At 42.2% G+C, this 20530-nt stretch overlaps 1 protein-coding gene across 15 annotated transcripts in view; it reads left to right on the forward strand.

Annotated features, from left to right (window-relative positions):
- Window positions 1–20530, forward strand: part of ZNF618 (zinc finger protein 618) — a 325181-nt gene that overhangs the window by 212187 nt on the left and 92464 nt on the right. For 9 of the 15 annotated variants that reach the window (XM_084650025.1, XM_084650034.1, XM_084650032.1 and 6 more), the window contains exons 4-6: window positions 1394–1489; window positions 6033–6110; window positions 17749–17787. In XM_084650025.1, coding sequence (XP_084506151.1) covers window positions 1394–1489; window positions 6033–6110; window positions 17749–17787 — 213 coding nt within the window. The remainder of the gene's footprint in view (window positions 1–1393; window positions 1490–6032; window positions 6111–17748; window positions 17788–20530) is intronic. The other 6 variants (XM_084650036.1, XM_084650029.1, XM_084650030.1 and 3 more) reach the window with 1 other exon arrangement.

Raw genomic sequence — 20530 nt, forward strand, 5'->3', positions numbered from 1 at the left:
GTGACCGTGAGGGTTGCAAAGCATATGGAGATTTCACAGATTCCACAAGGAGCTTTCTTCACCAGACAGAGCTATGGCTCCAGGGGCCAGTTTGAAATCTGGACCAGGTGGCTTTGCTCCTTGTCTGAGATAGATGTCACCCCTTAGCTTGCCCTCAGCCAGGATGTACTCTTGCTGTTACAGTTAGGCCTGCATTGTTTGAGGCAGATGCATAGAATTCAGTGTTTCCCAATCCTCTTATTTAGTGACCTGTCTCCAGAAATCTGGACTGCTGCAAACTCTGTTCTCACTGGCTTTGGAGCAGCCCAAACTCCATGGTGGATTAGAGTGAATACAACTAAATAGGGTTCAAGCAGTGGTGGTGCCCAGAGTATTAGTCCCTCAAGCTTGACGTACCAGTGCTGGTTCATCTATGATTAGTGACCACTGGGTTAGAGCACTTGCTCATCTTCTTGTGGCATTGTGTCACAATTCAGGCATCACAAGCAAGTAGAGTTTACAGAACAATTGGCAGTAACTTTGGGACCTGATCAATATCTGAATGACAAAATTCTGACAACTCAAATCCCTCTGTTCTCTAAATCTTGACAGACCAGACTAAGGAATATCCGGATGGCCCCATCTGTTAGTAGTTTCGAACAATGTGCAACTCAGAAACGTAATTTTACTGGGGACCTCACCTGCTGCCTTTGGGCCCCAGGCTGTCTGAATAGCTCCAGCACTGATTTTTCTTGGAGAGGTGCAGCTTGGCAGGCAGACAGACAGACATGCTCCCACAAAAATCTATCTGGGAGCCAAGACGCAATGAGTGGGACATGGCCCTTTCTACTGGGAAAGTGAGAGAAAGGGGAGATGTGACTGGATGGGATTTTGTGACTGACCTAATGTCTATCTTATAACATTGCGAATTTGATCATTTCAGTGTTTGGACTTGGGGGGATTATGTCACCTGGGATTTGATCAGGAGGAATTTTGGGTTAGACTCCATTTAAACCCTCACACGTGGGCCAGTGATGCAGCATCAGAAACTTACTGAGGAGGGCTTTCCAAGTGGAGTGGTGGGGTCATAAATGTTTGAGAGGAAATGAGGAGTGAGATAGTGGTTCTGTGTGAACCCTTTTGTTCTGAAGCCATCAAGCTAATTTGTACGTACTTGATTCAATCCAGGGTGCAGGTGCCTCACCTACTAAGCAGCTTTGTGATTTCCGATATTTATGCTGCATTAGACCATGAGGCTCAAAACCTTAGAAAATTCTGCATAGCCTTTGACATCCTGGTACAAGGACAGGAAATTACTCAAGTGTTTGACATTTTTACTGGGTTTCAACCCTCGTTATCTTTTGGAAATTTATCCACTTTAAGGGCTCTTGTCTGATTTTTTTGTGCAATTTAGATGGAAAAGCAGTGGAACACAGCTCTCCTGTTGGATATTCACGAAATCGATACTCAGGCACCTGGATTTTTGACCATGCATTGAGATACACATCCGGTATGTGATGGAAGGGTGTGAAAGTTTAACCAGGGATCACAGAGCAAGGGGAAGCTCTAGATGCAACTGGCGTGTTGCACAAATTCCAAACACAAGACTCAGGAAAAAATCTGGCAAAGTCTAATACACCAATTAACCACGTGCCCCCCACCCCCATCTCTTTCCATACCTCAGGTAGTTTTAACCTGCATGACTGGTCCCAACGTGGCCAAGAGCCCAGGGTGGCCCCAAGTCCATAGCAACAGTGGCAAATCATCACCACCTTCTCTCATTTTGGGGGTGTGTGTGGCTGTTTCTATTCCCTCCCCTCCCAGAAAAGCACTGCAGTGCAGGATCTTCTAAACACAGGCCTCTACTTTTAGGGTTTCTCTGTTGTAACCTGAGGACTCCAGTACTTGCTTAGTTCCCGTGACAACCTCCTCAAGTTGTCCTGTCTTCTGGGCCTGGTGCTTTAACTGTTCTCACCTTACCACTTGAGGGCTCAGAGGAGTTGGCTAGATGTACCCTCATTTGAGGATGTGGAGCAAACACTCTCTGGGAAATTAGCCCAGAGCCCAGGAGAATATCAGCATAAGGAGAGTCTATGTTGAGTCAGCCCTCCTGCTTCTTTTATATTATGCCACAAGCAGTCCCTGTGCACCAGGCTTTTCTGGAAGCTTCTATTTTAGTGTTCAGTACTGTGAAAGGTCAGGGGTTTGACCTGTGTATACATGGGGAGAAAGTAAAATGGAAACCCATAGGGTCTCAGTGACAGTGGATATAGAGCACTGGCCTTTGGAGATCTGGGGTTCAAATGCTGACTTAAGTCACAGATGACAAGGAGTTTGGTGGGTCTTTCATCTTGGCCCTGAGTGTCCACATCTCACACTCCCATATTTTAGATTACTAGCAGGATCTGCCCAGGAGAAGTCAAAGGGTGGGCTAGCAGAGGATCAGCAGCCTTGGCAAATCCATTGGCCCATAGCCAGCACTAATAGCCTTTCACCTCTTTTGGCATCAGATTCATGGACACTTGTTTTCAGATGAGAAATCTCCTGTGTTCATGTTGGAAATGCAAGTTCAGCTTCAGGTTTTTGCTAGAAGGCAACACGTGGTCTCATATGTGGGCTATTTTTTTTTCTTTCTGGAATGCTGCTCAATTAAATGTACTTACATGCGACAGAGACTATTTCCAGGGGAGTGGGGAGAAATATAAAAGAAAGACATACAGGCTAAAAAAGATCAGAATAGAGCCCCTCGTTCTTTTTGTTTTCTCCATGATCTTCATGTATGCAAAGCTGTCCCTGGGTATTTGGCTGGTATTGCTGTCGGTTATCGCTCATGTTTTCCTCTTGGTGTGACAGATCCTTAACAATCAAATGAAATTGTTATTCTTTGTAACCCAAGTGGTAAGGAGTATATTCATTGACTGGTTATATTCGGTTTTGAGTATGCCTATAAAAAGAGGACTTGGGTTTGGGGAGAAGTATAATGAATCATTTAATATGTAAAGTGATGTCAGAGGGATGATATCAACCTGTTGAGGCCCAAAATTTGGCCTACTTTGAATTTCTTAAAATCTGCTACAGACTGACCCCGGGATTATGACTCTCTTTTCATATTCAAAAAAATAAATCTCTTGCTAAGAAACAGATGGAAGTGGTTTTGGTTTGCTCCCCTCCCTGAGTGTGATTCCCTTTCCGAGAATGAATACAGCATGTTAGATAGTGTTTCAGAAGACATCTTACTCTGACACTGCTATAGCACACTGTACTGTAGTGTGTTCTTGCGAGCGCCCCCTGCAGGTTCAGCACCAGTGGCGAGGAATAAAAATACCCTTTGCAACACAAAGGACATTCCCATAGCAGTGTTGTTTATTCAGAGACAAAGACGACTTCTGCTCTGTTAGAAACAAAAGTGATACAATCCAATCAGCTTCTCCCAAACCAAAAGGGACAGGTCATTGAATGAATCATTGAATCATAGAAGATTAGGATCCTAGTCCAATCCCCGCTCAAAGCAGGACCAACATCCACTAAATCATCCCAGCCAGGGTTTTGTCAAGCTGGGCCTTAAAAATCTCTAAGGATGGAGATTCCACCACCTCCCTAGGTAACCCATTCCAGTGCTTCACCACAGGCCTTTTTGGCAACAAGGGCACACTGTTGACTCATATACAGCTTCTCGTCCACTGTAATCCTTTTCTGCAGAACTGCTACTTAGCCAGTCAGTCCCCAGCCTGTAGCTGTGCATGGGATTCTTCCTTCCTAAATGCAGGACTCTGCATTTTGTCCTTGTTGAACCTCATCAGATTTCTTTTGGCCCAATCCTCTAATTTGTCTAGGTCACTCTGGACACTATCCCTACCTTCCAGCATATGTACCTCTCCCTCCAGCTTAGTGTCATCTGCGAACTTGCTGAGGGTGCAATTAATCCCATCATCCAGATCACTAATAAAGATGTTGAACAAAACCGGCCCCAGGACCGACCCCTGGGGCTCTCCACTTTGATACCGGCTGCCAACTAGACATGGAGCCATTGATCACTACGCATTGAGCCGGACAATCTAGCCAGCTTTCTATCCACTTTCTAGTCCATTCATCCAATCCATACTTTTTTAACTTGGTGGCAAGAATACTGTGGGAGACCGTATTAAACCTTTGCTAAAGTCAAGATACATCACATCCACCTCTTTCCCCATATCCACAGTGCCAGTTCTCTCATCATAGAAGGCAATCAGGTTGGTCAGGCATGACTTGCCCTTGGTGAATCCATGTTGACTGTTCCTGATCACCTTCCTCTCCTCCAAGTGCTTCAAAATGGATTCCTTGAGGACCTGCTCCATGATTTTGCCAGGGACTGAAGTGAGGCTGACAGGTCTGTAGTTCCCCGGGTTCTCTTTCTTTCCTTTTTTAAATATGGGCACTATATTTGCCTTTTTCCAATTGTCCAGGACCTCCCCCGATTGCCACAAATTTTCAAAGATAATGGCCAATGGCTCTGCAATTACATCAGCCAAGTCCCTCAGCATCCTTGGATGCATTAGATCTGGATCCATGGACTTGTGCATGTCCAGCTTTTCTAAATAGTCCTTAACCTGTTCTTTCACCACTAAGGGCTGCTCACCTCCTCCCCATACTGTGTTGCCCAGTGCAGCAGTCTGGGAACTGACCTTGTCTGTGAAGACCGTGGCAAAAAAAGCATTGAGTACTTCAGCTTTTTCCACATCATCTGTCACTAGATTGCCTCCCCCATTCAGTAAGGGTCCCATGCTTTCCCTGACCTCCTTCTTGTTGCTCACATACCTGTAGAAACCCTTCTTGTTACCCTTCACGTCCCTTGCTAGCTGCAACTTCCAGTTGTGCCTTGGCCTTCCTGATTATACCCCTGCATGCTCTAGCAATATTTTTATACTTCTCCCTAGTCATCTGTCCAGATTTCCACTTGAGAAGGAAAGGGCAAAAATAACAGTATACAGATAACTGGTTGACATATTCCCTTGAAAGATATCACTCAGCCAAGCAAGTATGACCAAGAAACAAAAAAAGCAGGTGCATATTTGCTTGAATTTGTATGTGAGTGTGCTTTGGTCACACTCATGCTCCTTTGGTGTTTACTCACTTCCATGAGTTTTACTGGCTCTGCATGGTCAGGAAAAGTAAATTTAAATGATACATTTTCAAATAGCTGTGGAAATCAAATTTTAAATTCACACAAAGTAATGTTCCCCCCCTCCAAACTTCCCCCTTAAATGGGAGCAGAAATAGCGCTCCATGACTAATCATAGCTAACAGCACAATTAACAAATTGTGTGTCCTGCAAAAATGTTTTACAACCAATCCATAGAGGGTTTTTTTCCCCCAAAGTATAAGAATTTTAAATAACAAATCTATTTGAGGAAGTCTCTAACTGCTTATGAATGTTCCATGAGCAGGAGAAGCTAAATTAATTGACAAATAATTTTGTCATTGCAAATTACTCTCCCAGCTCAACTTTTCTGTCTCTGTTACTGCTGACTGCTTCTAGATACATATCTTCTGAGATCAAATAAGCAAGCTGAGAGGTGGAAATACAGCGATAAGAAGAGTTTTACCTGTAAAGGTCTAAAGTTGATTTTTATCTATCTGGTATCCTCCTGGATACTTACCAGATCTCTTTGTGTGGTAATTACATGGCTTGAGAAATTTTGAAGATAAAAAAAGGGGAAATACTAGTTCAAGATTTATTCTGACAACTAGAAAATTATTATTTTATTATTTATTATTATTATTAAATCATAATTCAGGCTATATTGAGAGTAGTTCTTCCAAATTAATAAAATTATAAAGATATACTGTAAATGTAAATGCAGTAAAATATGTCAATTACTCTTACTCTTAGTCATCAAGAAAGGATCTAGAGGTGGACAGTGGAGTATAAATTTCCTTAACTCTACAAGCCTTCCAAACCCTCTCTTGCTGACAGCTGCACTGTTCTCTCATCAGTTTGTGATTGTGTATCATGGGGCCGTCTGCTTGTTACTGATCTAATATGGTAATATGTACTTTTCTGTCCTGTTTTTCAGGGTCTTATGAGTGTGGAATATGTGGGAAGAAATACAAGTATTACAACTGTTTCCAGACCCATGTGCGAGCGCATAGAGGTATCTCTCTCTTGCTCAAACTTTTGAGAATCTTAGGTTAACGTTCAGGCTTTTGAGATTCCACTGCTGCTACTGCCAGTCATTATAAGGAGCCTACCAAGAGCCACTGTTAGGATGAACTCTTCTGTAGTCAAAAGGAAGGGGGCTCCATTCTCCAGCAGTATTCTTTCTGGACATCACCATGAGCTACTACATTCAATTAAGTTAAATGAGATATCAGTGAAATTTTCTACAGGGGTCTCTTACTCTCCTCTTGTGAGGGGCTGTGATTTGGGATGCACTGCTGTATGTGGCCACGTTCCTCTCTGATGCAGCATTCCAAATGAATCAGCAATCCAGTTCCTGTAGTCATGGTAGGCATCTGTCCATGGCTCTCCAAATTCCTGCCGATCGGTATATTTTGTTGGGAATCAGTTGGGTAAAGACAGGCCAAAAAAAAATAGTTCAGTATCTTTAAGGATATTGGTGCATTGTAAATAAATTATCCAAAGCACTTGTGTGTCTCCAAGGAAAATAATTTTATGCAAGTAAAACATGTATGATGATCATGTTTGTCATTACTTAAAACTGACTGAGATTCTTAACATTGGCTGCTAAGTCCTTTATCATATTTTTCTGTAGTGTACTGTAGTGTCTCCATACCATCTTTATATTAAAGGTTGAAATGGCACTTCCAGTCAAAATCCCTTTTCTCAGTTTACTGTAACTTTCAAAATGTACTTCTGGTATAAAAACAATGAGGAGTCCGGTGGTACCTTAAAGACTAACAAATTTATTTGGGCATAAGCTTTTGTGGGTAAAAACCCACTTCTTCATTTGCATCTGAAGTGGGTTGAAGAAGTGGGTTTTTACCCACGAAAGCTTATGCCCAAATAAATTTGTTAGTCTTTAAGGTGTCACCGGACTCCTTATTGTTTTTGTGGATACAGACTAACACGGCTACCCCTCTGATACTTCTGGTATGAAATTTCTCATGCTTGGGCTAGTGAATATTCTGTGAACATTTTCTAGAAGTCTGACCATTTTTAAGTATCTGAGCATTTAGGAAAGCATTGCTCGGCTGTAAAACTTTTCTGTTGTCATTCAGAAATGGCTTTATTGAAAAACTGCACACTTGGCATGGTCAAAGCACTTCTTTGACTTCTTGAAGCAATATGATTACAAAATAACAGATTGTGCAATAACAGAATTATGGACTTTTGAAACGGGGACATCCAGCATACAGGTGCATTTATTTTATTTCACTTCAGAGACTAGCACTGAGGTGTGTCTCTGAGTATTTTAGGGGTATCTTTTTTAAGTGCCCGCATTGTGATAACACCTGCATGTTTTTTGGATATATTTCCTTTGACATAATGATTATGGCTGGAATTTTCAAAGGAGCTGAAGGGAGTGAGGTGCCCAATTCCCAGTGGCTGTTTTGAAAATCCCAGCATAAAACATTATAACATATATTAAAGATGAAAATTACAAATGTAAAGTCTCAGAAGTCCACAAATGTGTGAGTTAAAAGTGAGTTAACTCTTCCCATTTCTGAATGTATACTATAATCATCCTTTAATTACATTGTTACATACTATTTCTCAAATAATGCAGTATAATACTATACAATTTCTTCTACAACCTTACGTACACATTGGTAGCATGTTCTAATATTTTGTGCTACTTTGTGAATGCCAGCAAAATCCCTGACCGTCACTTATATAAGCAATACTGCAAATTAGTAGCATACCATAGTTGAAGCAAAACATAAAGCAGTAGTGAACTCCATCATCTGTTGGCATATAAAATGTTTGCAACTGTAATATTAACTGTTTCAGTAACTAAATTGTAAATTTGTTGGGGCAAAGACTATTCCTTACTGTGTTTCTATACAGCACCTAACACAATGGGACCCTAATCTCAGCTGGCGTCCATAGACATCACTGTAGCATAACTAATTAAGTATAGTATGTCACATTTTATTGCAAAGACATGATTATTTTTAAGTCAATTAAGTACTTAGGGTGAAATCCTCTCTCTCTCACTTTCTTTCTCAAGTGTTAATAGGAGTGTTTCCTTCAGTGGAGAAAGGATCTTATCCTTAGCTTCTGAAAACATACATTTTTATGTCTGTTTATGGAGAGAATTAGTTTCCAAATCATTTCTACTTGTGAATTTAGAAATATGTCAATAATTTGCAGATCAGAGGTGAACAAGCACAGTTTTCATATGCAACAAATTCTTAGATGAAATTAAATAATCTTTCATACCAGTTTTAAGAGCATGCACCTGGTACTTGGTGAAAATAATACTTGAATTTTATTAAGGCAGTTTGAGGATAGGTAACATTCATGATATAAATTAGCTATTTCTTCATATATACAATCAAATCAGAAATCATAAATGTAGGGAGCCAGAGCTCTATAAATGTCATTCACTGATAAATAGATTGTGAGATACTACAGTAATAAATTACTGTTCAGAGGTATATCTGTCTGTAGAGGGAAAATATCCTGTTGAATGTATACACTACATGTTCAGTGAAAAAATAGTAAAAAGCATAATACTGTATAGAGAGAATGTTTTCCATTGAGCACAATATACTGGACCATTCCAATAATGAGGATGAAATAAGTGAAACCATGCAAGAATGAAAGAAGTGTATTGCAAGATGCTTTACATGTGTATATAAAGTTGTAGAAAAAAAAGTGTATATTATATTTTAATGGGTAACAGTATAAGATGACCATGTCGTTAGCACATGGGCCGATTGAAGGTTGTAGATGCAACCATAACTTTGGCATTTCCTCACTGCTGAGTTTTTAAATTCATAATCTTATGTCCACGTAATTGGATTTTAAGTCCAAAGCCACTGGTAACACTGCTCCCCTGGCTCTGTTTGACCCTCTAAGGCACTGGTACTTGAGACTCTCCCACTAGAGCTGGGCACATAACAGATTTTTTTGCTTTTTTGTCTGTTTCAGAAGCATGATGAAAAATTTGCTTTGGGTTGAACTGAATACAAAAAAATTTGGAACTTTCAGCAAGTCGAAAAGTTCAGATTCAAGTGAAACAAAACATTTCATTTTGATTTTGAGCATTTTAAGCACTTGGATTTTTAATAAAATCACAGAAAATTTCTAAATGAAAAGTCATTTCAAAGCAAAAAATCAAAACATTTCATTTTAAAATGTTGAAATTTTCAATTTCTTGGAATCTTTTGTTTGTTTCTAAACAAACCGTTTGTCAAAACTGCATGAATTCATGAAACATTTCAGTGTTGCCAAACTTGCATTTTTTGACAAAATTTTTGATTGAAAAATTTCATCCAGTTCTACCCCTCCCTCCTTTGTGCACGCTCCATCTTCCAGTAACTCACCCCTGGCATCTTGTAGTCACTTCCTCTTCACAGCAGTCAGAGAGGGACCCTTCTTTCAGCACCTGGATCTTCTGACTTCGTGTGCTACTTCTGCTTGGCTGTCCAGTGCCCTTCCTCTGAGCTTCCCAAGCCACCTGTCACTCCACAGCACTTTTTTCTTGTCTGTTTCTGTGGTTTTTGATCACTCTCGGCAAGTTGGCCTCAGCACACCAGCTCTTTTTCAAGGCCAAACAGCTCATTTGCGCCAAGCACCTTCACCACTTCTTTGAGGTCCGTTCTTCCATTGCTTTTTGGTGCTTTTTTGTGGAGAAGTGTCCAGTTCTCTTCTTCACTAAAAGGGTTCTGGGGTTTTTTTTCCTGGAGCAGACTAATGTCCTTAAAGGTTTTTGTTTCTTCTGACACCAAGTCAGTAGGTTCTGCTGTCATTAAAAGGACCCTGTCCGACTGCATGTCTTTCCATTATGATGTGGCTGGCCTACAGCTAGAAGATCTTGTACCATCAGAGACAGGACAGCTTCAATTGTCAGGCTCAGACCTGTTTCAATTCAGAATACATAGAAAGCACCCATATGGTCCACCCCACTTTACAAAGGATTATTATTGCCAGGATTGGCTTGTAGGAGGAATGTCATCATTCAGTGCTGCCGATCCTGTCCCCAAAACGTGTGGGATCACAGGCTCTCCAGCTCTTTTGAATTTGGTTCCTTTTTGGAATGTTTCTTACAGGAGTTGGCTTTTGTTTTATGGAGGACGCATCTGTTCGAGGCTTCCTATATGTTGTTGTTGGCAAGTATCTTCTCCCCACTTTCATTGCAGTTTGGGCCTATCTTTTTACTAGTCATGCTGCCTGATACTTCACTTACTGTTTCTTTTCTTGTTTGGAAAACACCCCTTTAAGCTGTTCAACTCTGTAAGTCAGAATCCTGTGCTTATGACATCTCTAAAGAGTGGAAAATTACTTTTCTGTAATTCTGACTTTCAGAAGAACTTCCAAAGAATTTTATGATTTCATCCACCTCCGCTGCCCTCCCAGTTTGTGGGGTCAAGGGTTCTATTTTGGAGGTGGTATGTTATTTTTTAGGTTGGATTATTTGTTCATCCTTGGGAATGGTTTGTTTCCTGTTTGAAAATTTAGCATTTACCCACAAAGAAGAGCCTTCCCCGCGTAATTCTGAACGGGTTGGACATTTCTAGGGAATGAAGTCCTGGCAGTTTGAGAGTTCAGAGTGCTGCGGGAGCTTTTGTTCAAGTACTAGTGCCTGAGAGCAAAGCATCGTAAAGTTCCTCTCCTGAGTGTAAATACATCTTCACAGGAGCAGAAGGGCAGAGAAGAAATTTCTCTTCCATACTTTTTCAAGAGGGAAAAATAACAGGGCTGTGGAGGAGAAATGGTGAAGTCAGAGTAGCTGAAAGACTCCTTTGCAGTGAGTTTAGAAGCCCTGCAAAACCAAAACCACTTTCTCCTCCTGTGGAGCTTCTAAACTGTGCTGGAGCACAAAGGTTTCAAACTATAATGCATTTCTGCAGTGATATGTCCACCACACTAACTAGCTGTGACAATGGATAGTATCACAGATGCCAGCATTAGCAAATGCTACTGCACCTGTTCTTCTTAAGTACTTGTAACTCACTGTATTTTTTATTTGTTTATAGCTTTTTAAACCATGAAAGGGCCTAATCATCAGTAGGAAGGAACCATCCTGAATGTTTTAAATTGTATAGTTCAGCTATATTTGAGTGAGGTGAGCAGAAAAGCATCTAAACATTTAATACTTAAGGGACAATTGCCTTTTCTTTCACCTTTCCATAACTCAAAAATGATTGAATTTATTTTACTAGACTTTCAATATATAAATTTAAAATAAAAAATCTGGGCTGAGACCAAGCACAGAAAACGTTTGCCCCAAGGAGTATTTTTCAGATAGTTATGAACAAGTGAAAAGAGGATTATAAAGCAAATCTCAATTTAATTTAATTTAATTTAATTCTAGCAAGAGCTACCAGTTCTGCTATAATAATTTGAGGATACTTTGGGGTTTTTTGACTGAATGACTTCCGTTTTCATACAGCATGTTTTTGCTTTAAATTATTTAGTAACTGTACAATCAGACTCACTGACAGTTTTATTTCAGTATGGGTACCCCAGCTGGATCCTCAGCTTGTTGTAAATCAGTATAGCTCAATAGAAGTCAATGTAGCTATGTTTATTTACACCAGCTCAGGATCTGATTCATTATTATGATTATAGCAGGAGCAGAATTGACATCTTTAGTTTAGATTTCTATTTTAATCCTATTTTCATTCTCTGATAACTTTGCAAAGTTTTCAGATTGAAATTTTGCAGTATTGGTCTCTGCCCAAAGTTGATTTAAAAAAAACAAATTGATGGGCCAGAACCAGTTCAGCTGTTTGAGAATGGAAATAATACACTTTTCCTATCCTATATATTTTTGACAACTTATTTTAGAACAGCTCTACTTCTGAAATGACTGGTTATAGAAAACTGAAATTTGACAGTCTGATAATCCTCCTTGAGGAAAAATGGTGTTTCTGGTATAGGTGGAAATTGGTTTTGATTTGACCAAGTTATCTAGCTTTGAAAATCATGTACCAAGCACATGCAGGAGCCTGTTTTATCAGAGTGAAATGCATTGAGACAGATTTGGTGAAGTCTGAAACTTTACATACTAGATCTCAGCCCAAAGATGATTTGGGGGTGGGTATTGTTTTGGATTTCATTCATTAAACTGTTTTGAGTTACACAAAGAGGGAAAGTATATTTTTCCTGTTTAAAATAATTATAACTTTTCTGCACATGTGTAACTCAGAAACAGCTGAACTTTAAAATTTCATAGGTGGCTTGTTTCTTGCTAAGTTTGAAAGTATAGTAACAAATGATTAAAAATTGCTTTTGCGCATGCATAGTTCTCAGTTTTCATTCGGTTTATTTATGTTGTTACCTGTGGACTTCAGAATGATATGTTGCAGAATTCCATTGTGTCACAGCTAGTTTTTCCTTTTGTGACAGAATGGTGTCTTGTCAAATCTATAAAATTTGTGGAGAAATACAGTTGTATGACTTTGTAGTTCCATAGATGACTTTGTGTATTTCTAATCAGGTGCTTCAGTTTACTGCAGTGTGCAAACTTTATTACACATTTTATTATTTTTAAAATAATTACAAATATGTATAAAAATCTGCTTTCCTATCAGTCAGAAAGATTTGACAAGGTCCCATACCAAAGGCTCTTGAGCGAAATAGGCAGTTATGGGAGAAGAGGGAAGGTCCTCTCATGGATCAGTAACTGGTTAAAAGACCAGAAACAAAGGATAGGAATAGTCAGTTTTCACAGTGGAGAGAGGTAAATAGCTGGGTCCCCCAAGGGTCTGTACTAGGACCAGTACTGTTCAACATATTTGTAAAGGATCTGGAAAAGAGGGTAAACAGTGAGGTGGCAAAGTTTGCGGATGATACAAAATTACTCTAGATAGTTAAATCCAAAGCTGACTTGCTAAGAGCTACAAAGGGATTTCACTAAACTGGGTGATTGGGCAACAAAATAGCAGATGAAATTCAGTGTTGGTAAGTGCAGAGTAATGCAAATTGGAAAACATAATCCAAACTATACATACAAGGTGATGGGATCTAAATTAGCTGTTACCTCTCAAGAAAGAGATCTTGGAGTCATCGTGAATAGTTCTCTAAAAACATCTGCTCAATGTGAAACAGCAGTCAAAAAGCTAACAATGTTAGGAGCCATTAAAAAAGGGATAGGTAAATAAGATAGGAAAATATCCTTATGCCACTATACAAATCCCACATCTTGCCCACATCTTGAATATTGCATGCAGTTCTGGTTGCCCCATCTCAAAAACAAACAAACAACCTACTAGAATTGGAAAAGGTATAGAGCATGGCAACAAAAGTGATTAGGGGTATGAAACAGCTTCCATAAGGGAAAGACTAAAAAGACTGGAACTGTTCATCTTAGAAAAGAGACAACTAAGAAGAGGATCTGATAGAGGCTGTAAAATCATGACTGGTGAGGAGAAAGAGACTAGGGAAGTGTTATTTACCCCTTTGCATAACACATGAACCAGGGGTCACCGAATGACATTATTAGGCAGCATGTTTAAAACAAACATAAGGAAGTATTTCTTCACACAGTGCACAGTCAACCTGTGGAATTTGTTGCCAGGGAATGTTGTGAGGGCCAAAACTATAACTGGATTAAAAAAAGAATTAGTTAAATTCATGGAGGACAGGTCCATCAATGGCTATTAGCCAAATGTCCGGGACACAACCCCATGCTCTGGGTGTCCCTAAACTTCTGACTGCCAGAAGCTGGGACTGGACCACAGGGGATTGATCACTCAATAATTGCCCTGTTCTAGAATCATAGAATAACAGAGTTGGAAGGGACCTCTAGAGGCCATCTAGTCCAACCCCCTGCCCAGAGCAGGACCAATCCCTACTAAATCATGCCAGCCAGGGCTTTGTCAAGCCTGACTTTAAAAACTTCTAAGGAAGGGGATTCCACGACCTCCCTAGGTAACGCATTCCAGTATTTCACCACCCTCCTAGTGAAAAAGTTTTTCCTAATATCCAACCTAAACCTCCCCCACTGCAACTTGAGACCATTACTCCTTGTCCTGTCATCTGCTATCACTGAGAATAGTCTAGATCCATCCTCTTTGGATCCACCTTTCAGGTAGTTAGAAGCAGCTATCAAATCCCCCCTCATTCTTCTCTTCCGTAGACTAAACAATCCCAGTTCCCTCAGCCTCTCCTCATAAGTCATGTGTTCCAGTCCCCTAATCATTTTTGTTGCCCTTCGCTGGACTCTCTCCAATTTATCCACATCCTTCTTGTAGTGTGGGGCCCAAAACTGGACACAGTACTCCAGATGAGGCCTCACCAATGTCGAATAGAGGGGGACGATCACGTCCCTCGATCTGCTCATTATGCCCCTGCTTATACAGCCCAAAATGCCATTGGCCTTCTTGGCAACAAGGGCACACTGTTGACTCATATCCAGCTTCTCGTCCACTGTAACCGCTAGGTCCTTTTCTGCAGAACTGCTGCCTAGCCATTCAGTCGCTAGTCTGTAGCGGTCATTGGATTCTTCCGTCCTAAGTGCAGGACTCTGCACTTGTCCTTGTTGAACCTCATCAGATTTCTTTTGGCACAATCCTCCAATTTGTCTAGATCCCTCTGTATCCTATCCCTACTCTGCAGCGTATCTACCACTCCTCCCAGTTTAGTGTCATCCGCAAACTTGCTGAGGGTGCAATCCACACCATCCTCCAGATCATTAATGAAGCTATTGAACAAAACTGGCCCCAGGACCAACCCTTGGGGCACTCTGCTAGATACTGGCTGCCAACTAGACATGGAGCCATTGATCACTACCCGTTGAGCCCGACAATCTAGCCAACTTTCTACCCACCTTGTAGTGCATCCATCCAGCCCATACTTTTTTAACTTGCTGACAAGAATACTGTGGGAGACCGTGTCAAAAAACCGTTCTGTTCATTCTCTCTGAAGTGTCTGGCACTGGCCACTGTCAGAAGACAGGACACTGGGCTAGATGGATCATTGGTCTGACCCGGCATGGTGATTCTTATGTTCTTACATTAATCAAGCACAATAAATAATAGAACAGAATTGAACAAATACAGAGGTCCACAGCCCTATATTTTTATTTATTTTTAAGAAAAAACGAAGTGGTATTAATGAATTAGGGTTGCAAATTTAAGTATCAAAAAAGCTATGAAATGCCACTGTTAAGGTTTGCATAGTAACAAACTTGCTTTCATGGAACATGCAGAATATTTTGGATTATAATTAAATATATAGGTTATGAAATATGGGACAATTCAATGCAGCTTTGTAAACCTAAGCATTTGCATTTCTTGAGTTTTAACAATTTTTTCAGCTTGCAGCCTTACCCCGTTGTGTTCATGCAGGCCTTTGAATACAATCGTGGTTTGTGCTGTTTCTGGTCAGTGCTTTGTTTCCATGTGCGACATTAGTGACACTAGAACTGAAGACTGCAGTGTAATGCTAACCAGTCGGAGAGGGAAATCCTAAGGCTTTTGTCCCATCTTTTGTACAGGTCTTTCCCTCACTGGTCTCCTCCTCCATATTGCAGATAGCTATGCTCTCTCTGTGAATTTGGAGGCATGAAGGGCTGGATTCACAAAAGAACGTAGACGCCTAACTGCCGCCTTAGGCATCTAAATCCCAGATTTTGGCACCACTGGTATTCACAAAAGCCCTGTAGGCAGGGGTGCTGGAACAATTTGTATAGTGGGGGTGCTGAGAGCCATTGAACCAAACTGTAAACCCTGTATATGATGAAAACCACTTCAAGTCAGGGGATGCAGGAGCAGCTCCAGCACCCCTAGTTCCAGCACCTATGCCTGTAGGAGCCCAAGCTCACTCACTACCTAAATTTTTGAAGATGAAGTTCCCCAGGTATCTCTGTTTCTGCCTCTGCACATATGCGCTGCAGCCCCACACTAGGCACCCAGACACCTAAGCCCCAGAGCGATTCACAAAAAAATTGCCATCCTTCTATCTAACTCTACACAAAATAGCCATGGAGAGAATTGTTGGAGCAGGGGGACTGGATCCTGGGTCTCCCACATCTAGGTGAATGCTTTAACCACCAGGCCTCTGTTTGCACTCTCTCTGGCCCAGTGACTCTTTCTGTATCCACAGTGGAACAGCTTCAACAGGAGAGACTGAGGGATCATCCCACCTTGGTGCTTAGTGCATTCATGTGCGAGGTGGGAAACCCCAGTTTAAATCCCTTTTCATCAGGCTGAGGGGAGCGGGGGGGTTGAACGTGGGGGGTCTCCCACATCCCAGGTGAGCGCTGTAACCACAGGGAGGTTCTCTTCCTCCTCCTCTTGTGGCAAAAAATGCCTTAGGTTCCTAACTCTACGAGATGGTTCATAGCTGAGCTATAGGGGGCCTCCTCCATTCTGGACATAACATGAACTTCCTAGAGGGGCGGGCCTTAGGACATACCCCGCTCTTTGGCAGCTCCCATTGGCTAGCTTGGGCAGCTCAGTGCGCTGGCTCTTATGAATCCCATTCCTAGGGGCCTGACTCCATTCATTCATTGTACAGGGAGCCTGAGTACTAAACGCAGGCTGGGTTTAGTGTGTGGGTGCCGGGTGGTCTGTCATACCGAGGAAGTCAGACTAGATCTGGTGGTCCCTTCTGACCTTAAATGTTATAATTCTAACTCAGGCTTCAGGAATCCCAGTAATTTGCTAGGCCCCTAAAAGTCTGGCCTTGCAACACTGAGCGTCGCAGTGAGAGCTCTCTCCCACCTAGTGCACCAGGTAGCCACTCTCTCAACTCAGGGCTTGTCTATACGTACAGTGATGCAGCTGTGCCGTTGTGGCACTTCGTGAAGATGCTACCTGTGCAGATGGCAGAACTTCTCCTATCAGTGTAGGTACTCCACCTCCCCGAGATAGCACTGTCTGCACCAGGAGTTCGGTCAGTATAACTGCATTGCTCAGGGGTGTGGATTTACCCCTCCGCGATGTGGTTATACCAACAGAAGTCTGTAGTGTAGACCAGGGCTCACTGACATAGGGACTTGTTGGGTTGTTTGGAGCTGGTTTCTAAGCATCTGCCTTTCTGTGCTGGGCAGGAGGAAGTGACAGGTTGTGACATTTCCATTTAAAAAGCAGCCCATTGTAACATGTCAGAAAAGAAATGCACTTGTTTGGGAATGTGCAAATGAAAGCAAATCACGTGTTTCTGGACTGGAGGCCTTTCACGACCAAGCGCTGCACAACAGCGACCTGGTCAAGACCTGGTCAAGCCTCAGTCCCCTTCTCCACCTCCTGATAACAGAAGCTCAGCCTTTCACAGCCTGCTTAATCTGGAGAGAGCCTTCAGAATGAGCCCTGCAAATGCTAAGGTTCCTGGTGTGCTCCTCCCTCAGTGGGACCCAGGTACCACCAGCAGGCCTGCTCGGCTGCGTTCAGAGCCACAGATATCCCTGCAGTCGAGAGCTGGCATCCCCAGGGCCTGCTCTCTGCTGAATCTGCTGTGTGGCGTATGTGTTACAGAAAAAGGGGCTAGCATACAGCTATGGAATGGGTATTGCAGAGGAGGAGAAATCTGACTGGAGGATAGAGAATGAAGAGCCAGGAATTACAAAACTCCAGCCCCCCAGTGAAACAGTTGAAGACGCTGTGTGCTGTCAAACGTCTGGCAAGTCTAAGTGCAGCTCTTTCTCTTTGCAGACACTGAAGCTGCCTCAGGTGAAGGAGCCTCACAAGGCAGTAAGTACTAACTTTGCTGTGTGTGTGTGAGGGGGGATTGGTGCATGGCGTGTGTGAGCACATGGAGCGATGGTTGTGGGCGTGTTCCTGGGTAGGCGTTTTACTTCGCAGCAGGTGAAGATCTCTTTCCATTCTGTTGAGTGATACACCTAGGCTCGCTTGCGATGTGTTCCAGCTCTCACTGCAGTATTGGCATTGTGAAGTTTATATCTAGCGTGTCACTCTCCTCCCATTGCCCTGAGTTTGTGTGTCTGAGATCTTTTATGTGATGTTGGCTACTTATGCCGATCAGAAGAGAGACATGGAGGGGCTGTGTTCAGCATTGCAGTCAGAGTTCAGGCATGTTACCATTCTCTAACTTTAAAAAAGCCGCAGGTGAGTTGGATTGGAAAGTGACAGAAGGGGATGACATCATCCCCTTTGTGAGAGGCCGGTAGTCCCTTATGAATTAAAATGGTACCTATGAATGACAACAATTAATTGTCCAGCCAGCCCGAGTCTTTGTTTCAATCATGCTGATCCCTGTATCTGTCCTGATCTCTTGTGCCAGTGTGAGAGTTGCACTTTGCTGAGCTGCATTCATTGCACTTTTCCACAGTGTACCACGAGAGGGCAGCTTCCACTCTGCTAATGAGAAGCTGTGTTTGATGTGAGTTCTAAGAGCAGTGCAGGAAAGGTGCTTTCCTGTTTGTGGTAGATGCACAAAGCTGACCGAGCATCCCCTTTGTTCTCCTTCACGCTTGTTCCCCTAGTGTTCTTGTTTCTCTCTGTCTCTCGCTCCCCACGTACGTAGGGTATAACTTAGTTCTGTGAATGCGAACTCTATTGATTTACCCCGGTGCTTTGCTGCTGTGTGACCTCTCGGACAGTTCTGACATTTGGGGCAGTTTATTTGGGGCACCCTTTGAAGCACCTTGACTGGTGCTGAGCTTGTAGGGGGAGCAAGGCCACAAGGAAATGGTGACATCTCAGTGTATCCTGAATTCCTCCTTCCTTCCACACCTTCCCCAGTGCTCTGGCATGGTGTCATATGGGGATTGGGTGACAATCACGTATAAATTGACTCCCAGTTTGTAAAACGCTCTTCCTGACTGGGAACATACTCAGTGTTTCCAACTCTTAAGAATTTGTCAAGAGTATTGAGTTATTTAGTGTTTTTCTTAAAGCCACAGCTTATGGAGGCATGTCATTTGGTGAGACTCTTGGCTTTCATTTAAAAAGAGAAACAAGTTTCCAGACATCATAGTTGTAGAAAATCTCGTGATTTTTTGAGACCTCACTCGTGGTACTTGAATGCTTTAGGCTGTCGATACGGTGCACTCCAGGGACTGGTATGGGTTTCTCAGACTTGCTGTTCCCCTTTTGCTCCACTGAGTGACTCAGTGTTGTTATTTACCACGTGTCTCCCTCTCCCATTCACAGTGGGCTCTTAGCTCTGTAATTTCTTCTTTCATTCTTCAGTAGCTTCTCTGCAGCCCTCTGGTGCTTCCCTTTGTCCTATGTGATCCCCCAGTGTCTTTCCAGCCTCTTCTCCTTGTGTTGAATTCTGGCATGGAGAACAGCAGGCCCTGCTGCATTTTGGCAACTCTCTCTTTTGTTTTGTTTTTTTAAATGTCACTGGTTTAGTTATTCAGCCATGTGACTTGGCCATCAGACCCTTCTGTGTTTTCTGCAGTGCTTAGGAAACTCCCATTGCATGTTGTGTGGGGAGGCTTTTATATGCTGCACTTATTGTGAATTAAAATCCCACATTTTTTATCTGTAAAGTCAGAGGACACAGGGTATAGGAAGGTAGGATGCCTGATGACAGCGAGGGAAGGAAAACAAGAAACAAAGGAGAAACTGAAGGGTTTTAGTTGCGTTAAATTATTTTGTGCTCCACATACAGTTTCAATTTGTCATGGAAACTATCTTCTCAGCTGAATATTAAGCTGTTCAGCTGGGGCTGCTGTTGATAAATTCACAGGGTTCTAATTTCCGATAAAACTCTCCTTCCTCTTCCTCCTTGTTGCTGTGATAAAGCTCCTCAGCTTTTGTCATTTTCTCCCTTGTGGATGAATTGAAGCCCTGAGCAATACTGGTCTTCCCTGGATTTTCTCTGTTTCCCTCTCAATGGCCTTCTTGTTTCCTTGTCAGTCTGTTTGCTTCTTATTTATTTTAAGAACTTCTTATTTATCTTTCCTTCCTTGCTATTTTTGCTTTGCTTGCTGCTCCAGTGCCATCCCCTGTGACCCAATTTGGATCTTTACTTCCTTTATATTAACAGGCTTCCTTATTGTTTAAATCTTCCTTTGCTATTTTTACCTCATTGGCTACTCTAGCCTTTTGGGTTTCCTTATTCGTTGATTCTCTAGACATGGCTCATCCTCTTCCTCCCCAGTGCCTCAAAATTTCAGGGGTGCAGTAAGCTGTTGTTTTCTCTCACCTTGTGAGAGCTTTCTGCTTTTCCCACAAGTACCCAACCTGCAGGAGTCCAGGGGTGCAATGCACATGCACCTTAAACTGTTCATGGGAATCCTCCTTTATGCAGCTGGAGGGCCTGCAGTACCAGCTCAAATAACCAAGGAGAAGCACGTCTCACTCAGAAATGCCAACCCCACTACAAGTCCCTTCCCTCCTGCAGTAAAGATTTTATTTGTACTGATTATTTTTTGTCGTGACTCTCTGGAGCCAGTTGTCATTCATGCCAGCGAATTCCATGTGAAGTGTTCTCAGGAAGGGGACTTGAGTGAAATGCTCACTC

Source organism: Lepidochelys olivacea (assembly GCF_965140295.1).
Source record: "Lepidochelys olivacea isolate rLepOli2 genome assembly, chromosome: 16".
NCBI lineage: Eukaryota > Metazoa > Chordata > Testudines > Cheloniidae > Lepidochelys > Lepidochelys olivacea.